General features: G+C 37.3%; 1 protein-coding gene across 2 annotated transcripts in view; it reads right to left on the minus strand.

The window, feature by feature from the left end:
- LOC125790080 (RNA-binding motif, single-stranded-interacting protein 3-like) overlaps positions 1–7,010 on the minus strand; it is a 120,860-nt gene extending 113,850 nt beyond the window's left edge. Inside the window, exon 1 of one of the 2 annotated variants that reach the window (XM_049473187.1) lies at positions 6,402–7,010. In XM_049473187.1, the coding sequence (XP_049329144.1) occupies positions 6,402–6,476 (75 nt within the window). In that variant the 5' untranslated portion in view covers positions 6,477–7,010. The remainder of the gene's footprint in view (positions 1–6,401) is intronic. The other variant, XM_049473186.1, reaches the window with a different exon arrangement.
- Positions 7,011–21,284: the final 14,274 nt, after the last annotated feature.

Raw genomic sequence — 21,284 nt, forward strand, 5'->3', positions numbered from 1 at the left:
AATGAGTGATAGAGAGACAGAGAGGGATGGAAAGAGTGAGAAAGCCAGAGAAAAAGATAATGAGGTAGAGTTAAAAAGTGAGAAAGAGAGAGAAAGAGAGAGAGAAGGATAGAGAGATAGATAGAATTAGAGAGAGAGAGAGAGAGCGTTAATGAGATGCTGTATGATTGGACGTGTTAAACATTCTTTATGGTCCAGATGTTCGGTGTTATATGACCTTGTCTCATAAAATGGATCCAAAGCCACAAGGAGTCATAAAACACTTTTACTAATAGTGTGTGTGTGTGTGTGTGTGTGTGTGTGTGTACGTGTAAAACAGTATATTATTTAATTATTGTCATCAATACATGTTCAGGCACAGTATTTAAATTGCAGGACATGTAATGTCAACTGAGGCAAATTCATTTAAACACACAAAATCAAGACTATTCACTTATTTTAAATGATAGTGATGGTTAATCTTGTTATCTCATTTGACAAGTTAAGAGCACCAAAACCAGTGAAGGTTATGTGGTGTTATCTTGTGAATGAGGGAAATTAATTCCACTGACAGGTGATGTAGACAGCATTGTGTCTTGACAGTGACACCTGTCAAAGAGGTGCTTACACACATATTAGGCAGCAGGTGGAGACAGGTAGACAGGTCTGCTGTGGTCAGCACTGCTTTATCTGATCCACTCACTGTACCAGCTCAACACACACTAACACCTCATACACCACCACCATGCTAATCACTGCTAATCACTGCAGTGCTGAGAATAATAACCACCCACCACCCAAATAGTAGTAATAATAATAATAATCAGGTTATAATATAGTATGTACAGTAACAGAATCAGGACTACAGTCTATTGTCATAGAATTACAAAGTGTTAATTGTTGTAGAAACAAGGTTAATGTTATTCTTAATCAGTATAGAAATGCCACCTAAGCCTGGGGAATAATTACACTTAGTAGTCAGTTTATGTGGCAGAGTATTTAACACTAGTGCACTAATTAGTCTATTTACCAACTAATAGAAACAATAAGCTACATCATTATTGTAATAAGACACCCTACTATGCATTTAGAGCAAGTATACAATTGGGGGCATTGCTAAAACTAAATGGTAGACAGTCAAACTCGTACTAACCCGAAGACACATATATTTAGTGTTTTTATCAATATTTCAAAATGTTCTGCATATTATATTAATACTAAAGTCATCCAAACTCTGACAAAAGAGTGTTAAACAAACCACAATATGTTTAATTTCTTGCCTCTTAATGTGTTTGAGAGCATCAGTTAAAGTAAAGTAGTGAAGAGGTAGAGTTACAGGTATACAGTGAATAGTGAATATTTGAGTAATGTTTGTGAGATTCCAGATTCAGATTATGAGAAGCAACAACTACTCAACTAAGTAAAGAAAACATAATTTGAGTCAGTCAATTAAGAAACAAAAAATGTCAAGACATTTGAAAGTATCCTCAAATGCAATCACAACAAAGACCATCAAAAACATTATAATGATGAAACTGGCACTAATCAGGACTGCCCCAGGAATATATAGATGAGTGACAGTTTCCTCTGTTGTACAAGATAAAGTTATCAGAGTTTCCAGCTTCAGAAACCACAAGTTAACAGCTCCCCAGATAAGAGTATCTAAATACTTCACAGAGTATTTTGGTTTGTTTAACACTGTTTTTAAGTTACTACATGATTTCATATGTGTTGCTTCATAATCTGATAGATCACTTCACTATTCATTTATAATGTAGAAATTAGAAATGCATCCTATGCAACAGAGGGAACTCTCACTCTTACTTTCCTGGGGAGGTCCTGATGAGTGCCAGTTTCAAATAATTCAAATAAATAATGTCAGACATTCAAGTAATTAACTCTTGATGAGTTCAGCACAGCTGTTAACTGAAAGCCTGACTCTTACTCATAAAGCTGACTGAGAAAATCCAGCAGAGATGTGTAAAACTGATCATCTAATCAAGAGGAGCTACTTTTAAGAATCTAAAATATAAACATATTCTGGTTTGTTCAACACTTTTTTGGTTACTAAATAATTCCATATGTAAAGTCTCTTTGATTTTACCAAATTGAAAATCTCTGGAATATAGTCAAGAGGAAGATGGATGATCACAAACCACCAAACCACCAAACTGAACTGCTTGAATTTTTACACCAGGAGTAAAGCAGCATAAAGTTATCCAAAAGCAGTGTGTAAGACTGGTGGAGGAGAACATGATGCCAAGCTGCATGAAAAAACTGTGATTAAAAACCAGGGTTATTCCACCAAATATTGATTTCTGAACTCTTAAAACTTTATAAATATGAACTTGTTTTCTTTGCATTATTTGAGGTCTGAAAGCTCTGCATCTTTTTTTTTCTTATTTCAGCCATTTCTCATTTTCTGTAAATAAATGCTCTAAATGAGAATATTTTTATTTGTAATTTGGGAGAAATGTTGTCTGTAGTTTATAGAATAAAACAACAATGTTCATTTTACTCAAACATAAACCTATAAATAGCAAAATCAGAGAAACTGATTCAGAAACTGAACTGAATGTTATGATTGAGTGGTTGATGTCCATGAAATCTGAAGTTTCCAACAATTTGCAAAACCATGCACCATGCTTTTGGTTAAGTTTCTGGCTTACTCAAGCATTTATGGTGTGAATATTTATAAAAAATAAAATCCATCTGCTTCACTGCACAGCGATCAATACAGACACTCTGTGTTCAGATGGAGAAAAGGTGCGGATGAGGAATTTTCCACCCACTTCTGAGAAGAGTGAGAAGATCATTTATCTCAGTAAATGTGAGGAATATGGAAATAAACACCATCTATAACTGACAGCGTCTGATTAGCAGGGTGGAAATACACTGATGCTATTGATCCCAAGGTTACATGTCGGTCTGATCACATCGATATAGCTTTACACACACACACACACACCACACACACACACACATATCAATCACACAGGGACAGAAGGGAGGGGTGTTATGGAGCAATTTCAGGCAACCTTGGTGAGAACCATGTGTGGAGTGAGCGAGCGAGTGAGTGAGAAAAGAGAGAGAGAGAGTTAAGAAGGAAGAGGTGTGATATATCAGAGAGGTGTGTGTGAGTGAAGCAGTGAAGACATATGAGCTTCTATCTTTTAATTTCTCTCTCTTTCACTCTATTTCTTTTATTCTTTTTATTATTTTAAATATATCTTTTAATTTTATCTTTTTCTTATTTAAAAATTAACAAATTAAGTTATTTTTATTTATTTATTACTACTCTTATTTTTATATTTTATTAGTCTAATGTTCTTAGTTCTATTATTCATTTAATCATTTCTTATCATTCTTAAAATCTTACCTTACTGTTACTGTTATCTTTTTACTTATTTTAGATTCTATAAATATTTAACTTTTTAAGTGTCAAATTTGTCAAATTAGTTTTTAATCTTTGTATTTTTAATCTTTAATGTTCAATAAATTACTGTATTCCTTATTTTTTTATATAACTTTAAGTTTGTGCCCTATCCTAGTATGTAAAGCATCTTTGAGAATTTTGAAAAGCGCTATATAAATAAAAAGTATTATTGTTATTAATATTATTATAATTATATGTGTTTTCATTGGACAGCAATTACATGTATAATAATACAGTATATATACTGAAGATGCCATCTGAGACTGATATAGGGTTATTCTATGCAGCGCTACTGTATAAATTAATACATTTTTTTCCTTCACAAGAAAGTATCAGAAGTGGAGGTTTTGGAATTAAATTAGCAGCCTTGCTATTGAAGTAAAAAGAAAATAAGGTGCATTGTTTCAACCATATGGCGAACCATCTAACTCATAATATCCTAATGCTCAAAAATAGTACAGCTTTACATATATTTGTGCATTTTCTCAGTCAGCTTTATGAGGTAAAGTCACCTGGAATTCAGGCTTTCAGTTAACAGCTGTGCTGAACTCATCAAGAGTTAATTACTTGAATTTCTTGTCTCTTAATAAAGTGTTTGAGAGCATCAGTTAAAGTAAAGTAGTGAAGAGGTAGAGTTACAGGTATACAGTGAATAGTGAATATTTGAGTAATGTTCTAATCCAGATTATGAGAAGCAACAACTACTCAACTAAAGAAAAGAAAATCACTTAAAAAATGTCAGGAACTTAAAAGATTCCTCAAGTGAAACCGCAAGTTAACAGCTCCCCAGATAAGAGCACCTAAATACTTCAGAGTATTTTGGTTTGTTTAACACTTTTAAGTTACTACATGATTTCTTATGTGTTCTTGATCATTTCAGAGTTCATTTACTATGTAGAAAAGGAAGAATATAAAAACACTAAAGAAGGTGTGTCCAAATGTGAATGATTTAGGGTTTGTATTTAAAAAAAAAAGTTTCCGGGAAAAGGATAGCTTGTCATCTTACAGAAATAATGTTCCAGAAACGTTTTTAAAAAATGGGACATAATAGTGGTTTACATGTTATTTGGGAGTTTCTCACATAATGTTCCCAGTTAAACAATTACTAATTTTCAAACTAGAAATATTGACATAAGCAAAAGTACCTGAACATTTAAAAACATGTTCTAAGAACATCCAAAAAACTTGACAGATTGAAAATTCTAAGAATGCTACCAACAATTCTTTACTGGGGTAAAAATGTCCAATGAAAGAACATTTATGTCTTTCATGTATTCTTCATAGTTTGAACCATTTAGATGCCCTGTGCATTGTGTAAAGACCTGCAAATAAATAGACCAAATACATTTTCTAAAATTACTTGAATTACATTGATTTCTATTCAAAGTTCTGAAAATTTGGACCTTCTCTTAGTGATTACATGAATGATAATTCAGTATATACTGTATACAGTATACTGAAGATGCCATTTGAGACTGTGTGGATTCTTTACCGTACCTAATTATTTGGGGTAATTTTATGCAGCACTACTGTATTAATAAATAAGTAAACTTTTCACCACCACAAGAAAGTATCAGCAGTAGAAATATTACAATTAGATTAGTAGCCTTGCTTTGGAAGTAAAAAGAAAATTAGGTGCATTGTTTTAACCATATGGCGAACCGTGAAACTCGTAATATCCTAAAGCTAAATCCTTCAGGACAAATATAGGAGCTATTTGGATGTTTTTGAGCTGGATTACTCTGTGATATATGACAACAGGACACTGCTTCTGCAGTGAGTGAAGGACAATCCTGTTGTTTGGATTGATATTTGTACTGATTAGACAGATTTAAAGATAGATATCTTTAAGGTTTAAAGGTTTAAAAATGGGACCTCGAATAAACCCTTGAATTACACCACACTTCCACATACTGTTGTTTAGTTGTGGAACATTTTGTCTATATTTTAGTGTTCATTAAACCAATTATTGAATATTTTACACATACTTTAACTAGTCAGTGGCTTTTTTTTCTTTATTTTTAATGGTTCTTAAAGGGAAATTGCTCTTGTGTAGATGCTTTCTCAAAGAACACTTCCTAAAATGGCTTTTAAAAGCACTGAACAAATGGTTGAAGGTACAAATGTGCTATAGTAGGCTAAACAAAGACAGAATAATCTTTTTTGTACAATAAAGATCAATTATTAAAGGTTCCATACATTTATATCCTTTTTTTTCATTTTTTATTTTACTGTAACACCATTGAAAGAACCATTGATGTTCCCATAAATAACGATTGTTAGAAGATAGTTACAGTTCTTTTACAGCCTGTACAGCATGATGAATGGTTCTGCTAGTGTTTTAGGTTAAATAGCCTCTTTTGTGTGGTACTTTATCATAAATAAAGGTGTTAATAAAGAGATGTTTGGGTTGATTTTGTTGAAGAACCTTTAAATAGGTAAAGAACTGTTTAGATACACAGACTTATATTCTTATATATAAACTATTTAGTCTCAGAATTGATTTTTAATAGAGGTCATTTGGCACACATACACACACACATACACACACACACACACACATACACACACACACACAATGGGAGGATGAACTCCGTCAAGGAAAAGTCCTCGACCCTGTCCAGTAAAATTGCATACTCATTAGGCTCATGCATGCAAATACACACACACACACACACACACACCTGTCAATCCATCCTTTTATCATCATGGGAAACTATCCATCATCAGAGAGAGACCAAGAGAGCGAGAAAAACAGAGAGATAAAGAAAGAGGGATGAAGATGAGTCCCTTACTGATAGCCAAAGTCACAATTGCAAAGATAGAGGATTTTAGGAGATGGAAAGATGATTACAGATGAAAAGAGAGAAGAAATGAGAAGAAAATTAGTGTTTAAAGGACAGAGATAAAAGAAAAGGAGAGAAAGAGAACTATAGAGTAAGAAAATGAGAGAAAGAGAGGGAAAAAAGAGAGAGAGGTTGAGTACCTTGGTCTGGAGGTAGTGAGGGTAGTAGTAGGTGTACTGGTACATTGACTGCTGCTGTTCCAGTCGTTTTCCCATGAAGCTTCACTGTAAAATCCACACAAATCCGCTGTGTGCCCGAGAAGAGGGAGGGAACGAGGGATTGAAGGATTGAGGGATGGGAAAACGGAGAAACGGAGGGATGAGAGTCCGTTCTGGAAGAGAATGAGCCTCGTGGATGAACTGGCTGCCAGAGATATTCCCAAACCACCAGAGAAGAAGAAGAGAAGAAAACGAGGGGGAAAGACGATGTCCCGTCCACAGAAAGAGAGAGATAGAGAGAGAGAGAGAGAGAGAGAGAGAGAGAGAGAAAGAGAGAGAGAGGAAGAGAGGGAGGTAGAGGGTAAGTGGTGGAGGGAGAGAAAAGGAGGAAGAGAGAGAGAGAGGGAGAAAGAAAGGGAGAGAAGAGAGAGGACGAGTGCAGGTGGCTGAGAAGCCACTGAGGAGGGAGAGAGAGAAAGAGAAAGGGGGAGGAGAAAAATTCACTACTCTATTAAAGCGATCTCACCAACCAGTGCTGCTCTCTCTCTCTCTCTCTCTCACACACACACACACACACACTCTCACACACACATACACACGTGTCTGTATCGGCTGTCTGATACAGGTAGTGGTTTGATATGCACGCACACACACACACACACACACCGGCGGTTAGCGGTGAGGACAGAATGGGAGGAGTGTGAGAGAACAGAGGACGGAGGAGTGCGATCCTCCTGTTTCCCCTTCCTTTAACAAAGCAATCTCTCTCTCTTTCTCTCTCTCTCTTTTTCTTTGTATTCTCTGTATTCTCTCACACTCTATGTCTGTCTTTTTACTTTCCATAATCCATCACTGCCTGTTTGTTTGTGTCTGTATCTGTCTGTATTCTGTATCTATCTATCTATCTATCTATCTATCTATCTATCTATCTATCTATCTATCTATCTATCTATCTATCTATCTATCTATCCATCTATCTATCTATCTATCTATCTATCTATCTATCTTAATTGATCTGTCCGTATATTTAGTACCTTTAGTCCTTGTCTCTCCCTCTCTCTATCTATTCTATTCTTATTTATCTCCTAATCTATCTATTTATCCATCCAACCACTTCTATCTATCTATCTATCTATCTATCTATCTATCTATCTATCTATCTATCTATCTATCTATCTATCTATCTATCTATCTATCTATCTATCTATCTCTTTTTCTGTCTTTTTGTGAGTTCATGTATCTATCTGTCTGTACATCTCTCGATGTATTACCTTTCTTCTGTCTGTCTGTCTTTCTGTCTCTTTTTCTGTCTTTTCACGTGTTCATGTATCTATCTGTCTGTACATTTCCTTTATATTGCCATCTCTTTATATCCACTTATGCATCCATATCTATCTATCTATCTATCTATTTGTTTGTCCCTTTTTTCTGTCTTTCTTTTCTTCTTCACATGTTCACATATCTATCTACAGTATCTCTCGATCTATTACCTTTCTTGTTTTTTCTATCTCTTTATATCCACTTATGCTTCCCTCTTTCTCTCTCTCTCTCTCTATATCCCTGTCTATCTCTCTCTCTCTCTCCGGGTGAATCAGGGGGCTCGTCTCAGGGTGGTCCTCCTTGTGGGCGTGGCTCCAGGATTCAGACAGATGGAGAGAAAGAGAGAAAGGAGGGATGCTGGAGATGTGTGGAGATGTTTCCCCCCACTGGTTACCAGTGGAAGTGCAGCACATTCAGAACCCCTCAGACCAGAGCCTGTCCGTAAGAGTCGTTCCCTGAGGTCCATTTACACACTGCTCTCCCATGACTTTTGCCATTTGCAGTTTTTACAGATCAGAGATGCTGTGCAGGATGAGCAGTGCCTGTGTTATGAAGACTAAAGTCTCTATGCCATCCTGAGGACATCCACCAGATGTCTAACAGCACAAACACACCAGACAGTTCGGAGAGACACTTTAAAATCTGGATATCATTATTTAATCACCCATAGAGACAGTCATTTCCAACCATCACTATATAAGACAATGCATAGAGTACAGGGACTATATAGTAATATATAGTATTTTTGGGAGTATGGGGTAGTATAGGGTATGATTGGGAGTTTAGGGTATCATATGGAGTATAGGGTAGTATAGGGTATTATTGGGAGTTTAGGGTATCATAGGGAGTATGGGGTAGTATATGGTATTATTGGGAGTTTAGGGTATCATAGGGAGTATAGGGTAGTATAGGGTATTATTGGGAGTTTAGGGTATCATATGGAGTATAGGGTAGTATAGGGTATTATTGGGAGTTTAGGGTATCATAGGGAGTATGGGGTAGTATAGGGTATTATTGGGAGTTTAGGGTATCATAGGGAGTATGGGGTAGTATAGGGTATTATTGGGAGTTTAGGGTATCATAGGGAGTATAGGGTAGTATAGGGTATTATTGGGAGTTTAGGGTATCATAGGGAGTATAGGGTAGTATAGGGTATTATTGGGAGTTTAGGGTATCATAGGGAGTATAGAGTAGTATAGGGTATTATTGGGAGTTTAGGGTATTCTAGGGGGACACAAGGCAGTATTGAGTATTATTGGTAGTTTAGGGTAGTACAGGGTAGTATAGGTATTGTAGGGAGTATAAGGAAGTATAGGATATTATTGGGAGTTTAGAGGGCATATTAAGTAGTACAGGGTGGTATTGGGAGTATAGGATAGTGCAGGGTAGTATGGGAAGTACATGGTACTATTGGGAGTATAGGATAGTGTAGGGTAAGATAGAGAATATAAGGTAGTATAGAGTATTATAGGGGAATATAAGGAAGTATAGGGTATTTTTGGGAGTTTAGGGTAGTAGGGGCGTATAGGCAGTATACAGTATTATAGGGGGAGTTAATTGTATAATGGGAGTAAAGGTTAGTGTAGGGTAGTATGGAGAGTATATGGTAGTATAGGGTATTATTGGGTTTTGGGTAGTAGGGGGCATACTGAGTAGTAAGAATGTATAAGGTATTATTGGGAGTAAAACATGGTGTAGGGTAGTATAGGAAGTATAGTGTATTATTGGGAGTTTAGAGTAGTACTGGAATAAAAAAATAGTGTAGGGTAGTATAGGAAGTATATATTTTATTGAGATTTTAGGGTAGTACATGGTATATAGGAACTACATGAAGTACAAGGTAGTAGTATAGCGTAGTATAGGATGTTATAGGGAGTTAAAATTGTACAGAGATCAGCGCAGTATAGCAAGCACATGGTAGTAAAGGGTAGTAAAGCGATTATAGGGACATATAGGAAAATAGAGGAACCACAGGGCAGAAGGGCTAATATAAAAAGTACAGGGTAGTAAAATTACTATTGAAGAGTATGGCGTAGTGTAAGATATGGTGAGTATTGGGAGTATAGATAAGTGTAATTATGTGGTAATATGGGGAATTTAAGTTTAGTATTTTAGGTTAGTTTGTCCGTTTGTTCTCATCTTTTGCAATATATCAGTCATTTTTTGAACTTTTTGGACGTCTTCCATTCAGTTCTTTATTTTCGTGGACTTTCCAAGAATTCCTAAAAACTTGGTGGATGAAATATCTGCTCTCTCTCTCTCTCTGTCTGTCTGTCTGCCTGTCTCTCTGTCTGTCAGAGAGGCAGTTTTACATCCACTACGGAGGAGAGCACACATCGATTGTGGATTAGCGGCGTCAGGACGAGGCCGAGGCTTTGAGCAGCAGTGAAAGGGGGATGAACAGGAGAGATAAAGTGACAGACAGAAAGTGAAAAGCAGTCTTGACAAGTGCTACACACCATCCCAACTATGAAGAGAAAACATGGGGTATTATTTAGCGAACAAACCAGAATATGTTTTATATTTTAGATTATTTAAAGTAGCTCCTCTTGTTTAGATGATCAGTTTTGAACATCTCTGCTGGATTTTCTCAGTCAGTTTTATGAGGTAGAGTCACCTGGAATTCAGGCTTTCAGTTAACAGCTGTGCTGAACTCATCAAGAGTTAATTACTTGAATTTCTTGTCTCTTAATAAAGTGTTTGAGAGCATCAGTTAAAGTAAAGTAGTGAAGAGGTAGAGTTACAGGTATACAGTGAAGAATAGTGAATATTTGATTAATGCTCTAATCCAGATTATGACATAATGAATTTTACGATGTATCTTCAAGTGCAGTCACTGCAAAGACCATCAAACATTTTATAATGGTGAAACTGGCACTCATCAGGACTGTTCCAGGAAAGGAAGAGCGAGACTTTCCTCTGTTGTACAGGTTAAGTTTATCCGAGTTTCCAGCCTCAGAAACCACAAGTTAACAAACAGCTCCCCAGATAAGAGTATCTAAAAGCTTCTTCACAGAGTATTTTGGTTTGTTTAACACTGTTTTTAAGTTACTACATGATTCCTTATGTGTTCCTTCATAATCTGATAGATCACTTTACTGTTCATTTACTATAGGAAAAATGAATGAGAAGGTGTCCAAATTTTGACTGGTACTTTATGTTGTTTAATAAACAGTTTCAGCTTCATTAGGAGTAAATTAATAACATGATACAGAGAAACCAGACCACAGTATAAAACAACAGTATCAAATTACACTCTCACACACACACACACACACACACACTGAGAAATAAAGCCGGGGGCTGGGAATAGCGTGTCCTTGAGTGATTGATTTGGTTCTGCAAGACCAAAATAGCCAGAAAGGACGGACACTCAGTTTACAGCTGACAGGCCTACACACACACACACACACACAATCCTAATGAGCGCAGATAGTTGGCTGGTCGTATGTTTTCTTGTCTGCTGTAGAAAATGGAATACAAATGAACCCAAACAGACTCCTCAAAACCGCGCCCACAAATATATTATTCCACTGCCATTACAGTGAGAACAATACCTACATCTACAGTCTCATTAATATTCACCTTAATATTGAGTATCCAGTGTGAATTATTTCAGTACATGATACGAATTATTCAGTATCTACCGGGATTTACTTTTATTCAAATTCTGCTATGAATTACTGATTAACTACCATTAATTAACTTCAGTATCTGCTGAGAATAATAGAACATTTACTATGAAGTTTTGAGTAACTACTTCGATTGACTTAATGATGCTTACGTATTATTCAGTATCCACTATGAATTATTCAGTATCTGGTATTAATTGTTCAGTATCTACAGTATCAATTATTCATCAATTGTTTTAATTATTCTGTATCCACTGTGAATTGTTATGTGCTATGAATTGTTCAATTTACTGTGAATTATTTAGCATCTAATATATATATATATATATATTATTCAGTATCTGCTATGAATTATTCAGTATCTCCTATGAATTATTCAGTATCTCCTATGAATTGTTTAGCATATACTATTAATTATTCAGTATCTGCAGTATGAATTATTAAGTATGCTTAACTATTCCGTATCCACTGTGAATTATTCTGTGCTATGAATTGTTTAGTATCTATTATACATTATTCAGTATCTGCTATGAACTGTTTAGTATCTGGTATAAATTGTACAGTATCTATTAGATGTTATTCTTTATCCACTATGAATTATACTGTGTCTGGTATAAATTGTTATTATAAATTATTCAATCTCCACTAGAAATTATGCTCCACTATATATTACGTATACACTATGAATCATTCAGTAAACACTAAAAAAAAATGAGTATCTACAATTAATTATTTGGTATCTACTATGGGTTATTCAGGGTCTACTGTGAAATATAGAGTAAATACTGTCTATATCTGGTACTTAGTAATTCAGTACCTGCTATAAATGCTTTAGTATCTACTGTTAATTATTCAGTATTTAGTATATAGTTTATCAGTAGCTTTTACTGAATGGACTCATATATTCTGTATGTTAAATTAAAGTTTGTAGGAAGGTGAAATCAGACGTTCTGATTGGTTGCTGTCAGTATGATGTTAGCTGATGTAATGCTAGCGTAATTAGCTCTGCTCTATTAAATGTAATTACTGGATAGTTTCTAATAACACTAATAATCAGCTCACTGTCTCCATCCCAGCGGTTTCAGATCCAACATCTGGACCACCAAGAGCTTGAAACTAATACAGCCTGACAAGCATGCAGAGTGTGTGTGTGTGTGTGTGTGTGTGTGTAATTAGCTGCTCTTTCAGTGTATCAGAGCAGAGCTGAGCACATCCTTCAGTTCATTATAAACTTTATAATATGCTGCAGTTTTTAATATATTTACTGTTACTAAATAATCAGTTTTACCTTTATAAATCTAAATAAGTTTTTTTCTATAGTTACAAAGTATTTTAGAGTTCCTCTCTTACAAATTAAAGAAGAGTAAAATAAAGATTTACTATTAATTTTGAGTTCAAAGAGTTTACTAACTATAACAACAACAAGCATTGCTTTTAACACTCGATAGAGCTTCAGCTTTCACCCATCTTCCTCCACCTTCTTTGTCATTGCTCATTGCTATCTTAGATAGCTCATTGCTATCTTACACTCCGTCAACAGTGTATTTTGCCTACACCTTAAAAATAGAGCTTCTGAATATATCTACACTGATGGTTGTGGTGGTCTGGAGGTGAGGTGTGTTCAGGTTCATTTCTGCCATGTTTATATTTTGGCAGCATATACTACAGGAGCTCCACTGACTGATTAAAACCCCGACAACAGTCAACAGTCAGAGTCTATTCCTATAGGTGCTCTCACACAGACACACTGCAGCACAAACCCAACTTTTAACCTAACACTGAATGAATAATAAAATATCATTCCTGTCCCCGTAAATGAGCTGCTGGTGTATCTTTACAGTGTGAACGAGCAGCTCAGTATCTGTCTCTGCTGAGACGCACAAAAGCGCCGCACTGTTAAAATACGAACGTGCCAAAGTCTGAGCTCACCTAACTCTTAAAGGGAATGATGACTCGCACACTGATTGGTTTATTTTACATTACACCCAAAATGAACCACACCCATGATTAATTAAGAGAATTAGTACACGCCTTTTTTGCGTTTTGAGACCTGCAACGCATATTTTTTTGTGCCCTCGCGATACAAAAGACACGCAAAGACACAATTCATGGTGCGCTATAGATCACTAAAATAGGGCCCTCTCTCTCTCTCTCTCTCTCTCTCTCTCTCTCTCTCTCTGTTTAATGAGTCCTGGATGTCCTTCATTAGTAGATGAGGTCAGGTTTCTGTGACCCACAAACACACACAACCTTACTACACAACATTCCTAATACACACACTGCTCACTTATTGTGCTGTATGTGTGTGTGTGTGTGTGTGTGTGTGTGTGTGTGTGTGTGTGTGTATGTGTGTGTGTTTGTGTGTGCTGGAATCTTAATAGGTTGGCCATCGACTAATGGAGAGATACCTGAACATCTCCTGCATGTCAATCAGAGACAGAGAGAGAGAGAGAGAAAGATAGACAGACGGATAGAGACATATACAGAGAAATACAGAGATAGATGCGAGAAACAGAGAAAGATAGACAGATGGATAGAGAGATACAGAGAGAGATAAACAGATAGAGAGAGACACAGGGAAAGATGGACAGACTGAGATAGGAAGAGATACAGGGAAAAATAGACAGAGAAAGAAACAGGGAAGATAGATAGAGATACAGAGAAAGATAGACAGATGGATAGAGATATACAGAGAAATATAGAGAAAGAGAGAGAGATACGAGAAATAGAGAAAGATAGACAGATGGATAGAGAGATATACAAAGAGAGATATACAGATAGAGAGAGACACAGGAAAAGCTAGACAGACGGATAGACAGATGGATAGAAAGATATACAAAGAGAGATATACAGATAGGAAGAGATACAGGGAAAATAGACAGATAGAGAGAGATACAGGGAAAGATAGAGATAGAGAGAGACACATAGAAAGAAAGATAGACATATAGAGAGAGATACAGGGAAAGATGGAAAGATAGAGAGAGACGCAGGAAAAGCTAGACAGACTGAGATAGGAAGAGATACAGGGAAAAATAGACAGATAGAGAGAGATACAGGGAAAGATAGAGATAGAGAGACACATAGAAAGAAAGATAGACATATAGAGATAGATACAGGGAAAGACACAGATCAAGAGAAACATACAGAAGATATAAAGAAATAAGATACAGAAAAAGACAGACAGATAGAGAGATACATAGAGAGAGACAGACAGACAGAGAGAAGGATAGAGATAGAGAGAGATACAAAGAAAGGGAAGACATATAGACAGATGGAGAGAGAGAGATGATGGATAGACTGTTAGGTAGTGCTGTTTCTTTAGGAACAGCACCAGTAGGTTGATGTTAATTGATCTGCTGCAGGTGGTTCTATTATATTGGCAGTACTGAACACCAGACGGGCTATGTGTGTGTGCGTTTGCACGGCTGTATCAGCTGTAGAGTTGTGTTGTACAGATCTGAGTACAGTCTTCATTATCAGGGGTTCACACTCGCTGTGACAGTAGTGAGTTAAGAGTTTAGTGTGAAACAGGTCAGAGTTTCTCAGCAGCTAAAGAGAAATCAATAGAGCTTTACTGATAAACATTAACTCAGATCCACAGAGAACAGAACCAGATACTATCTCAAAACACAATCCATAAATATATCACTCTCACACACACACACACACACACACTGTGTTTGAGAAATGTCTCTGATGGTGTTCGGACCCCTAAAGCCGGTCAGAATTCAGACAGAGACAGACAGACAGACAGACAGTGCGAGCAAAAGAGACATACAGATGGCATGAGCGAAAGACAGAGACAGAGAGAAAGAGAGAGACAGACAGACAAATGGCATGAGTGAAAGAGAGAGAGACAGAGAGACAGACAGACAGCAAGAGCAAAAAAAAAGAGAGAGACAGACAGATGGCATGAGCAAAAGAGACAGAGAGAAAGAGAGAGAGCGAAAGAGTACGAGCGCCTAACCCTGCATTCACACTGGAAAGCGACCATTCATTTCCTATGGCAGCACAGCGATGATGTGGACAGTTTGAATGGTCAGCGTTATTCATTAATTTATATGGTGTTTGGACCCCTAAAGCCGGTCAGAATTCAGACAGATGTTGTAATTAATGCAGAGCTGCTGTGATTTAACTCTATTTCCTCCTGTAAATCCAGAATAAAGTCCAAACCAGGCTTCTTTTGTGTGTTACATTGTATTTTGTACTGTATTTAGTCTAGTTAGTTTTAATTTCAGAGCTTCTCACTGAAGTTAAGTAAAAAAAAAAACTATAATTCTTAAAAAGACCAAGTCCGACGAGCGCTGGATGTTAATCTACACAGATTTATCTCCTAAAAACTGTTTATTTGGGTGAGTAAACCGCTTCTTTTTATTTACAGCTTAGATTTCCAGATTTCCACTAATGCTAGCTGCAGTTAGCGGCTAATGGCACCAGACAGCGCTACACTGAGGAATCCTGAGGGTAGCTAGAAGTTGTTCCCATGTAGCTTGTTTTAACACGGTAAACACACAGACTACAGTCTGAAAAGAGCTAGCGCTTAGCACAGTTAGTGGCTAATGCTAATGCTGCTCCAGCAGTGCCAGCAAGGGTAAGCAGCAGTCTACAGACTGATAATACTCACCTCTGAACGGCAAAAGAGCTAGTGCTTAGCACGGTTAGTGGCTAATGCTGTTCCAGCAGTGCTAGCAAGGGTGAGCAGCAAGCTTTAGGCCAATAATAGTTATGTCTAAAAAGTAAAAGAGCTAGCACTTAGCACAGTTAGTGGCTAATGCTAATGCTGCTTCAGCAGTGCCAGCAAGGGTTAGCAGCAGGCTACAGTCTGATATACTAACCTCTGAACGGTGAAAGGGATAACGCTTAGCACGGTTAGCGGCTAATGCTAATGCTGTTCCAGCAGTGCTAGCTGGGGTTATCAGCAGGCTACAGGCCTATAGTACTCATCTCTGAACTGCGAAAGAACTAGCGCTTAGCACAGTTAGTGGGTAATGCTAATACTGCTCCAGCAGTGCTAGCCAGGGTTAGCAGCAAGCTTTAGACCAATAATACTCATCTCTGAATGGCAAAAGAGCTAACACTTAGCAGCTAATGCTGCTCCAGTAGTGCTAGCCAAGGTTATCAGAAGGTTTTAGGCCAATAATACTTACCTTTGAACAGGGTGAAAGAGCTAGTGCTTAGTGCAGTTAGCAGCTAATGCTAATGCTGCTGCACCCAGCCTTAGTGCTGGAGAAACTTCACTAAAAACTCAACCCTGTATAACTCTGTACTTCAGTGGAGTGTCTTTACTGTTTCTTAATACCTGACTGGTAGAATTTATACATAAGGAGCACCGGATTATAAGGAGCTCTGACGATTTTTGGGGAAAATTAAATTATTTTAAGTGCATCTTACAGTGCGAAAAATACGGTAAACTCAAGCCTAAGCATGATGCATCCACCCCCATGTTTAACAGTTGGAGATGCGTTCTCTCCATTTGCAGCTCTTTTTCTCACACTGATATTAATGATATTAACACAGTTTCTGGTGAGCTGTAGTGAGTTAGTGGTGTGTACGGTTCTGAACTCCGCTCTTCAGTAAAGTGTGTGTTTGTTTCCTCAGTCTGGGGGATAAATGAGCTGATTTATTTCAGCAGCTGCTGTCGAACTGAGGAACAGACGCATCTCAGAACATCTCAATCCGGTCTCGGCGGAGGAGCGGCGCCGGGCCGATCAATAGCGGCTCAGGCAGGCGTGCTGAGAGAAACGGCCAGATTAGAGCGAGCTGCAGATCCGCTGGAACGAGGGAGGAAACAGACGAGTGCAGATCAGAGAGTCTCCAGGCAGAACTGCACTGAAAAGCCTGAGCTGAAGAGTGATTTCCTACAATACAGATATTTACACTTTATTCACAGCCAGAGCAAAACGATACAGTTCATCCTTTACCAGCCAATCATATACTGTATTATATAGAGAGTAAAAGTATTGATATACATGCAAATTTATTGTTACCTCTGAAATCAAGGGTATTAAAAAGGGTTCATCCTGCTTTTACTGGTGTTTTAATTGTTTATAATTAGGGGTGTAACGGTACAGAAAATTCACAGTTCGTATGCTTTCGGTACTTTTTTGGTATGTTTTCTGTGCGTTTTCGGTACAGTCATTAAGCTTCATTTTAATCATGTTTGGGATGGAATGTTGTAATGGGGCTCGAGCTCTTTTATTAAATGCAAGACAAAGAGAGAGACAGGCAGACAGCGCGAGAGAAAGGGAGAGAGACACAGAGACAGACAGACAGACAGACGACGTGAGCGAAAAAGAGAGACAAACAGATGGGGCAAGCAAAAGAGACAGAGATAGACACGAGCGAAAGAGAGAGAGACATACAGATGGCATGAGCGAAAGAAAGAGAGACAGACCGATGGCAAGAGCGAAAGAGAGAGAAAGACAGAGGCGTGAGTGAAAGAGAGAGATGGACAGACAGCATGAGCGAAAGAAAGAGAGACAGACCGATGGCATGAGCGAAAGAGAGAGACAGAAAGATGGCATGAGCGAAAAAAAGAGAAAGAAAGACAGATGACACAAGCAAAAGAAAGAGAGAGAGAGACAGACGGTGCGAGCAAAAGAGAGAGACATACAGACGGCATGAGCGAAAGAGAGAGACAGTGAGACAGACAGACAGTGTGGGCAAAAGAGAGAGACGTACAGATGGCATGAGCGAAAGACAGAGACAGAGAAAAAGAGAGAGAGACAGACAGAAAGATGGCATGAGCGAAAGACAGAGACAGAGAGAAAGAGATAGAGACAGACAGACAGCAAGAGCAAAAAAAAGAGAGAGACAGACAGATAGCATGAGCAAAAGAGACAGAGAGAAAGATAGAGAGAGTATGAGCGCCTAACCCTGCATTCACACTGAAAAATGACCATTCATTTCCTATGGCAGCACAGCGATGATGTGGACAGTTTGAATGATCAGCGTTATTCATTAATTTGCATTTATTCATTAGAATAAATGTGATTTAATATCGTTATCAGAGCCAATCCAAGCTATTTAAGTTCTGATCCTTTGTTTTTACCGCTGTGTTCTTGCCAAGCACCTTCTGGCTTCCTCTAGTCGCCATAATCAGATATTATTCACCTCCCAGAGTAGAGAGAAGCATACCCAGTAGGTAACACCACAGTTTGGAGTCTAAAATGTGGAACATGAAAATCTTAGGTATTGTTAGATTGTTCTGGGGTTTTGATGGTGTTTAAGCTGCTTTTACTCCAATTATGTGATCTTTTCCAGATACTCTGGTAGAAAGTTGTAGAATAACGAATGCTTTAAGTCCAGAAACTTTTAGAAACTTGTAAAACTGAGAGAACTGTTAGAAAAAACCCTTCCCACTCAGAACTGAGAAAAAACAAAGCTGCTCTAATTATCCTGAGCAGGTGTGGAAATGCTGCGTCATCTTAACAATCTGAGCCACGACTCGCAGTAAAACGCTGCAGCAGCATGCGCCGCCTCGCATTTCCCCCCGCTAGCAGCTGCCCCCATTATACTGCACTTTACATCATATCCAATCAGATCTGCCCAAATAGCTGCTGCTGCCAGAACCAGACGCAGTTTATCACCGGATCTCAGCGGCTCTCTAACAAACAGCCGGCCGTGATAAACCTCCTCAACAAGCAGAAAAAAAGCTCTCAGATCAGAGAACAACTCACTTACACAACTCTAAATCCATTAATCAAACCCAATCAATCACTACTACTGCTTTATCAAACACAATCAATCTCATCAATCACATATATTTCTCCAAATCACTTAAGCTCAATCAATAATGCATACAACTCTGAATTACCTGATCAAACCCAGTCAAGAACCCATTCTATACTGAATCAAACCTTATCAATTACTCAGACACACTCAATAAAACAACTTTGCAACTCAAATCAATCACTTACACAACTCTAAATCCCTTAATCAATCCCAATCAATCACTTATACTACTCCAAATCACTTAAATCCAATCAATAATGCATTCAGAGATAATTGCATACTCTGAATTACCAGACCAAACCCAGTCAATCATCTTTCCAATATTGAAACCCAATCAATGATGCTTACAACTCTGCAACTCGTATTTCAAACCTAATCAATCACAAACAACTCTAATTCACTTAATTAAGCGCAATGAATGATGCATACAACTCCAAATCACTTGACCAAGACCAATTATCTATTTAACTTTGAATCACTTACGTATTAAACTCAATCACTCAATCATTATTCAAGCCTAATCAATTACGTATCTGAATTTCTTAATCAAAGCTAATTAATCTCTCACACAAACCCAACAACTCATACGACCCCAATCAATTATAGAAAATAAATTAACCATACAAACCTAATCAACCAATTCAAACCAATCACTTACACTAACCAATGAATTGTTTAAGAAAAAGTGAATCGGTTATACAAACTCAATCAATCACTTTAAATGAACTAAATCAGTTATAGAATCTCAATCAATCGCTTATATAAACTAAATCATTCATACAAACCTAATCACTCATATAAATTGTATTGTTTATACAAATTCAATCAACCAATTCCACCCAATCACTTACACAAACTGAATTAATTGTTTATTAAAAACTGAATCACTTAGAGAAGTCTGAATCACTCTCATTGCTTATCCAAACCCAATCAATCACTTGAATCACTCATACTCAATCAATCACTTTTGACTAATTCAACCAAATCAAAGACCAATGAATTGTTTAATAAAATCTGAATCACTTAGGGAAGTCTGAATCACTCTCATTGTTTAAACAAATCCAAGCTATCACTTTTTATGAACTGAATCGATTATAGAAACTCAATCAATCACTTCATATGAACTGAATCACTCATACAAACCCAATCAATGACTTAAATAAACCCAAACAACCAATTCAACCCAAATCACAAACCAGTGAATTGTTTAATAAACACTGAATCACTCATAGCTTATATAAATCCAATCAATGACTTATATAAACTGAATCGATTATAGAACCTCAATCAATCACTTTATATGAACTGAATCGGTTATAGAAACTCAATCACTTATACTCTTATATAAACTTAATCACTCATACAATCAATGGTTTATATGAACCCAATGAACCAGTTCAGCCCAATCAAAAACCAATGAATTGTTTAATAAAAACTGAATCATTTAGAGGACTTTATACAACCTAATCACTTACATGAACTGAACTGCTTTTAGACATCTGAATCAGTTACAGTAAAGCTGAATCTGAATCACTTATAAAAACTCCAAAAAATGAACTGAATCACTTGTTTCCTTTTATCCAGAATATCATTAACTGTGTGGAAATATTCGCTGTAGGTAAATGCATTAATCTGAGGGTATGAGAAGAAGAGAGAGAGAGAAAGAAAGAGAGAAATAGAGAGAGAGAGACAGAATAAGCCCGGTGTCCACAGTAGGGAAGGTGGAGGTGAGGGGAGGCGTGAGAGTGGTGTGATGGTGGGGGGTCAGTGCAGGATGGAGGGATTAATCCGTCACTCCGGCACAGAGTCGGCTGACCTCCGCTAATCCTGCTCTGATTAGCCTCCGCGCTAAAGCTAGAGGGATGACATTTCAAAAACGACAACATCCTGTCCGGCGGGCGATCCGGCGGGTGATCCGGAGGACGTGAGGTTTGTAGCAAAGCAGAGGGTGGATTAGCACCGGCGCTAACTCCTGCAGAGCACATACACTACAGGAACAACCATATATTTAGAGTTTTTCTTAGAAAATCAAGGGTATTATAAAGAGTAAATCCTAATTTTGTTCGAGTAACTGTCTTTTATCTCTTACACTTGATTCCTTTGCTTCCATTGCTGTGAGGATTTTAATGCATTTAGCATTAATAGCTTTGTTAGCGAGCTGATGGTGGAGGATGACCAT

Source organism: Astyanax mexicanus, unplaced genomic scaffold, assembly GCF_023375975.1.
Source record: "Astyanax mexicanus isolate ESR-SI-001 unplaced genomic scaffold, AstMex3_surface scaffold_34, whole genome shotgun sequence".
Taxonomy (NCBI): Eukaryota; Metazoa; Chordata; class Actinopteri; order Characiformes; family Acestrorhamphidae; genus Astyanax; species Astyanax mexicanus.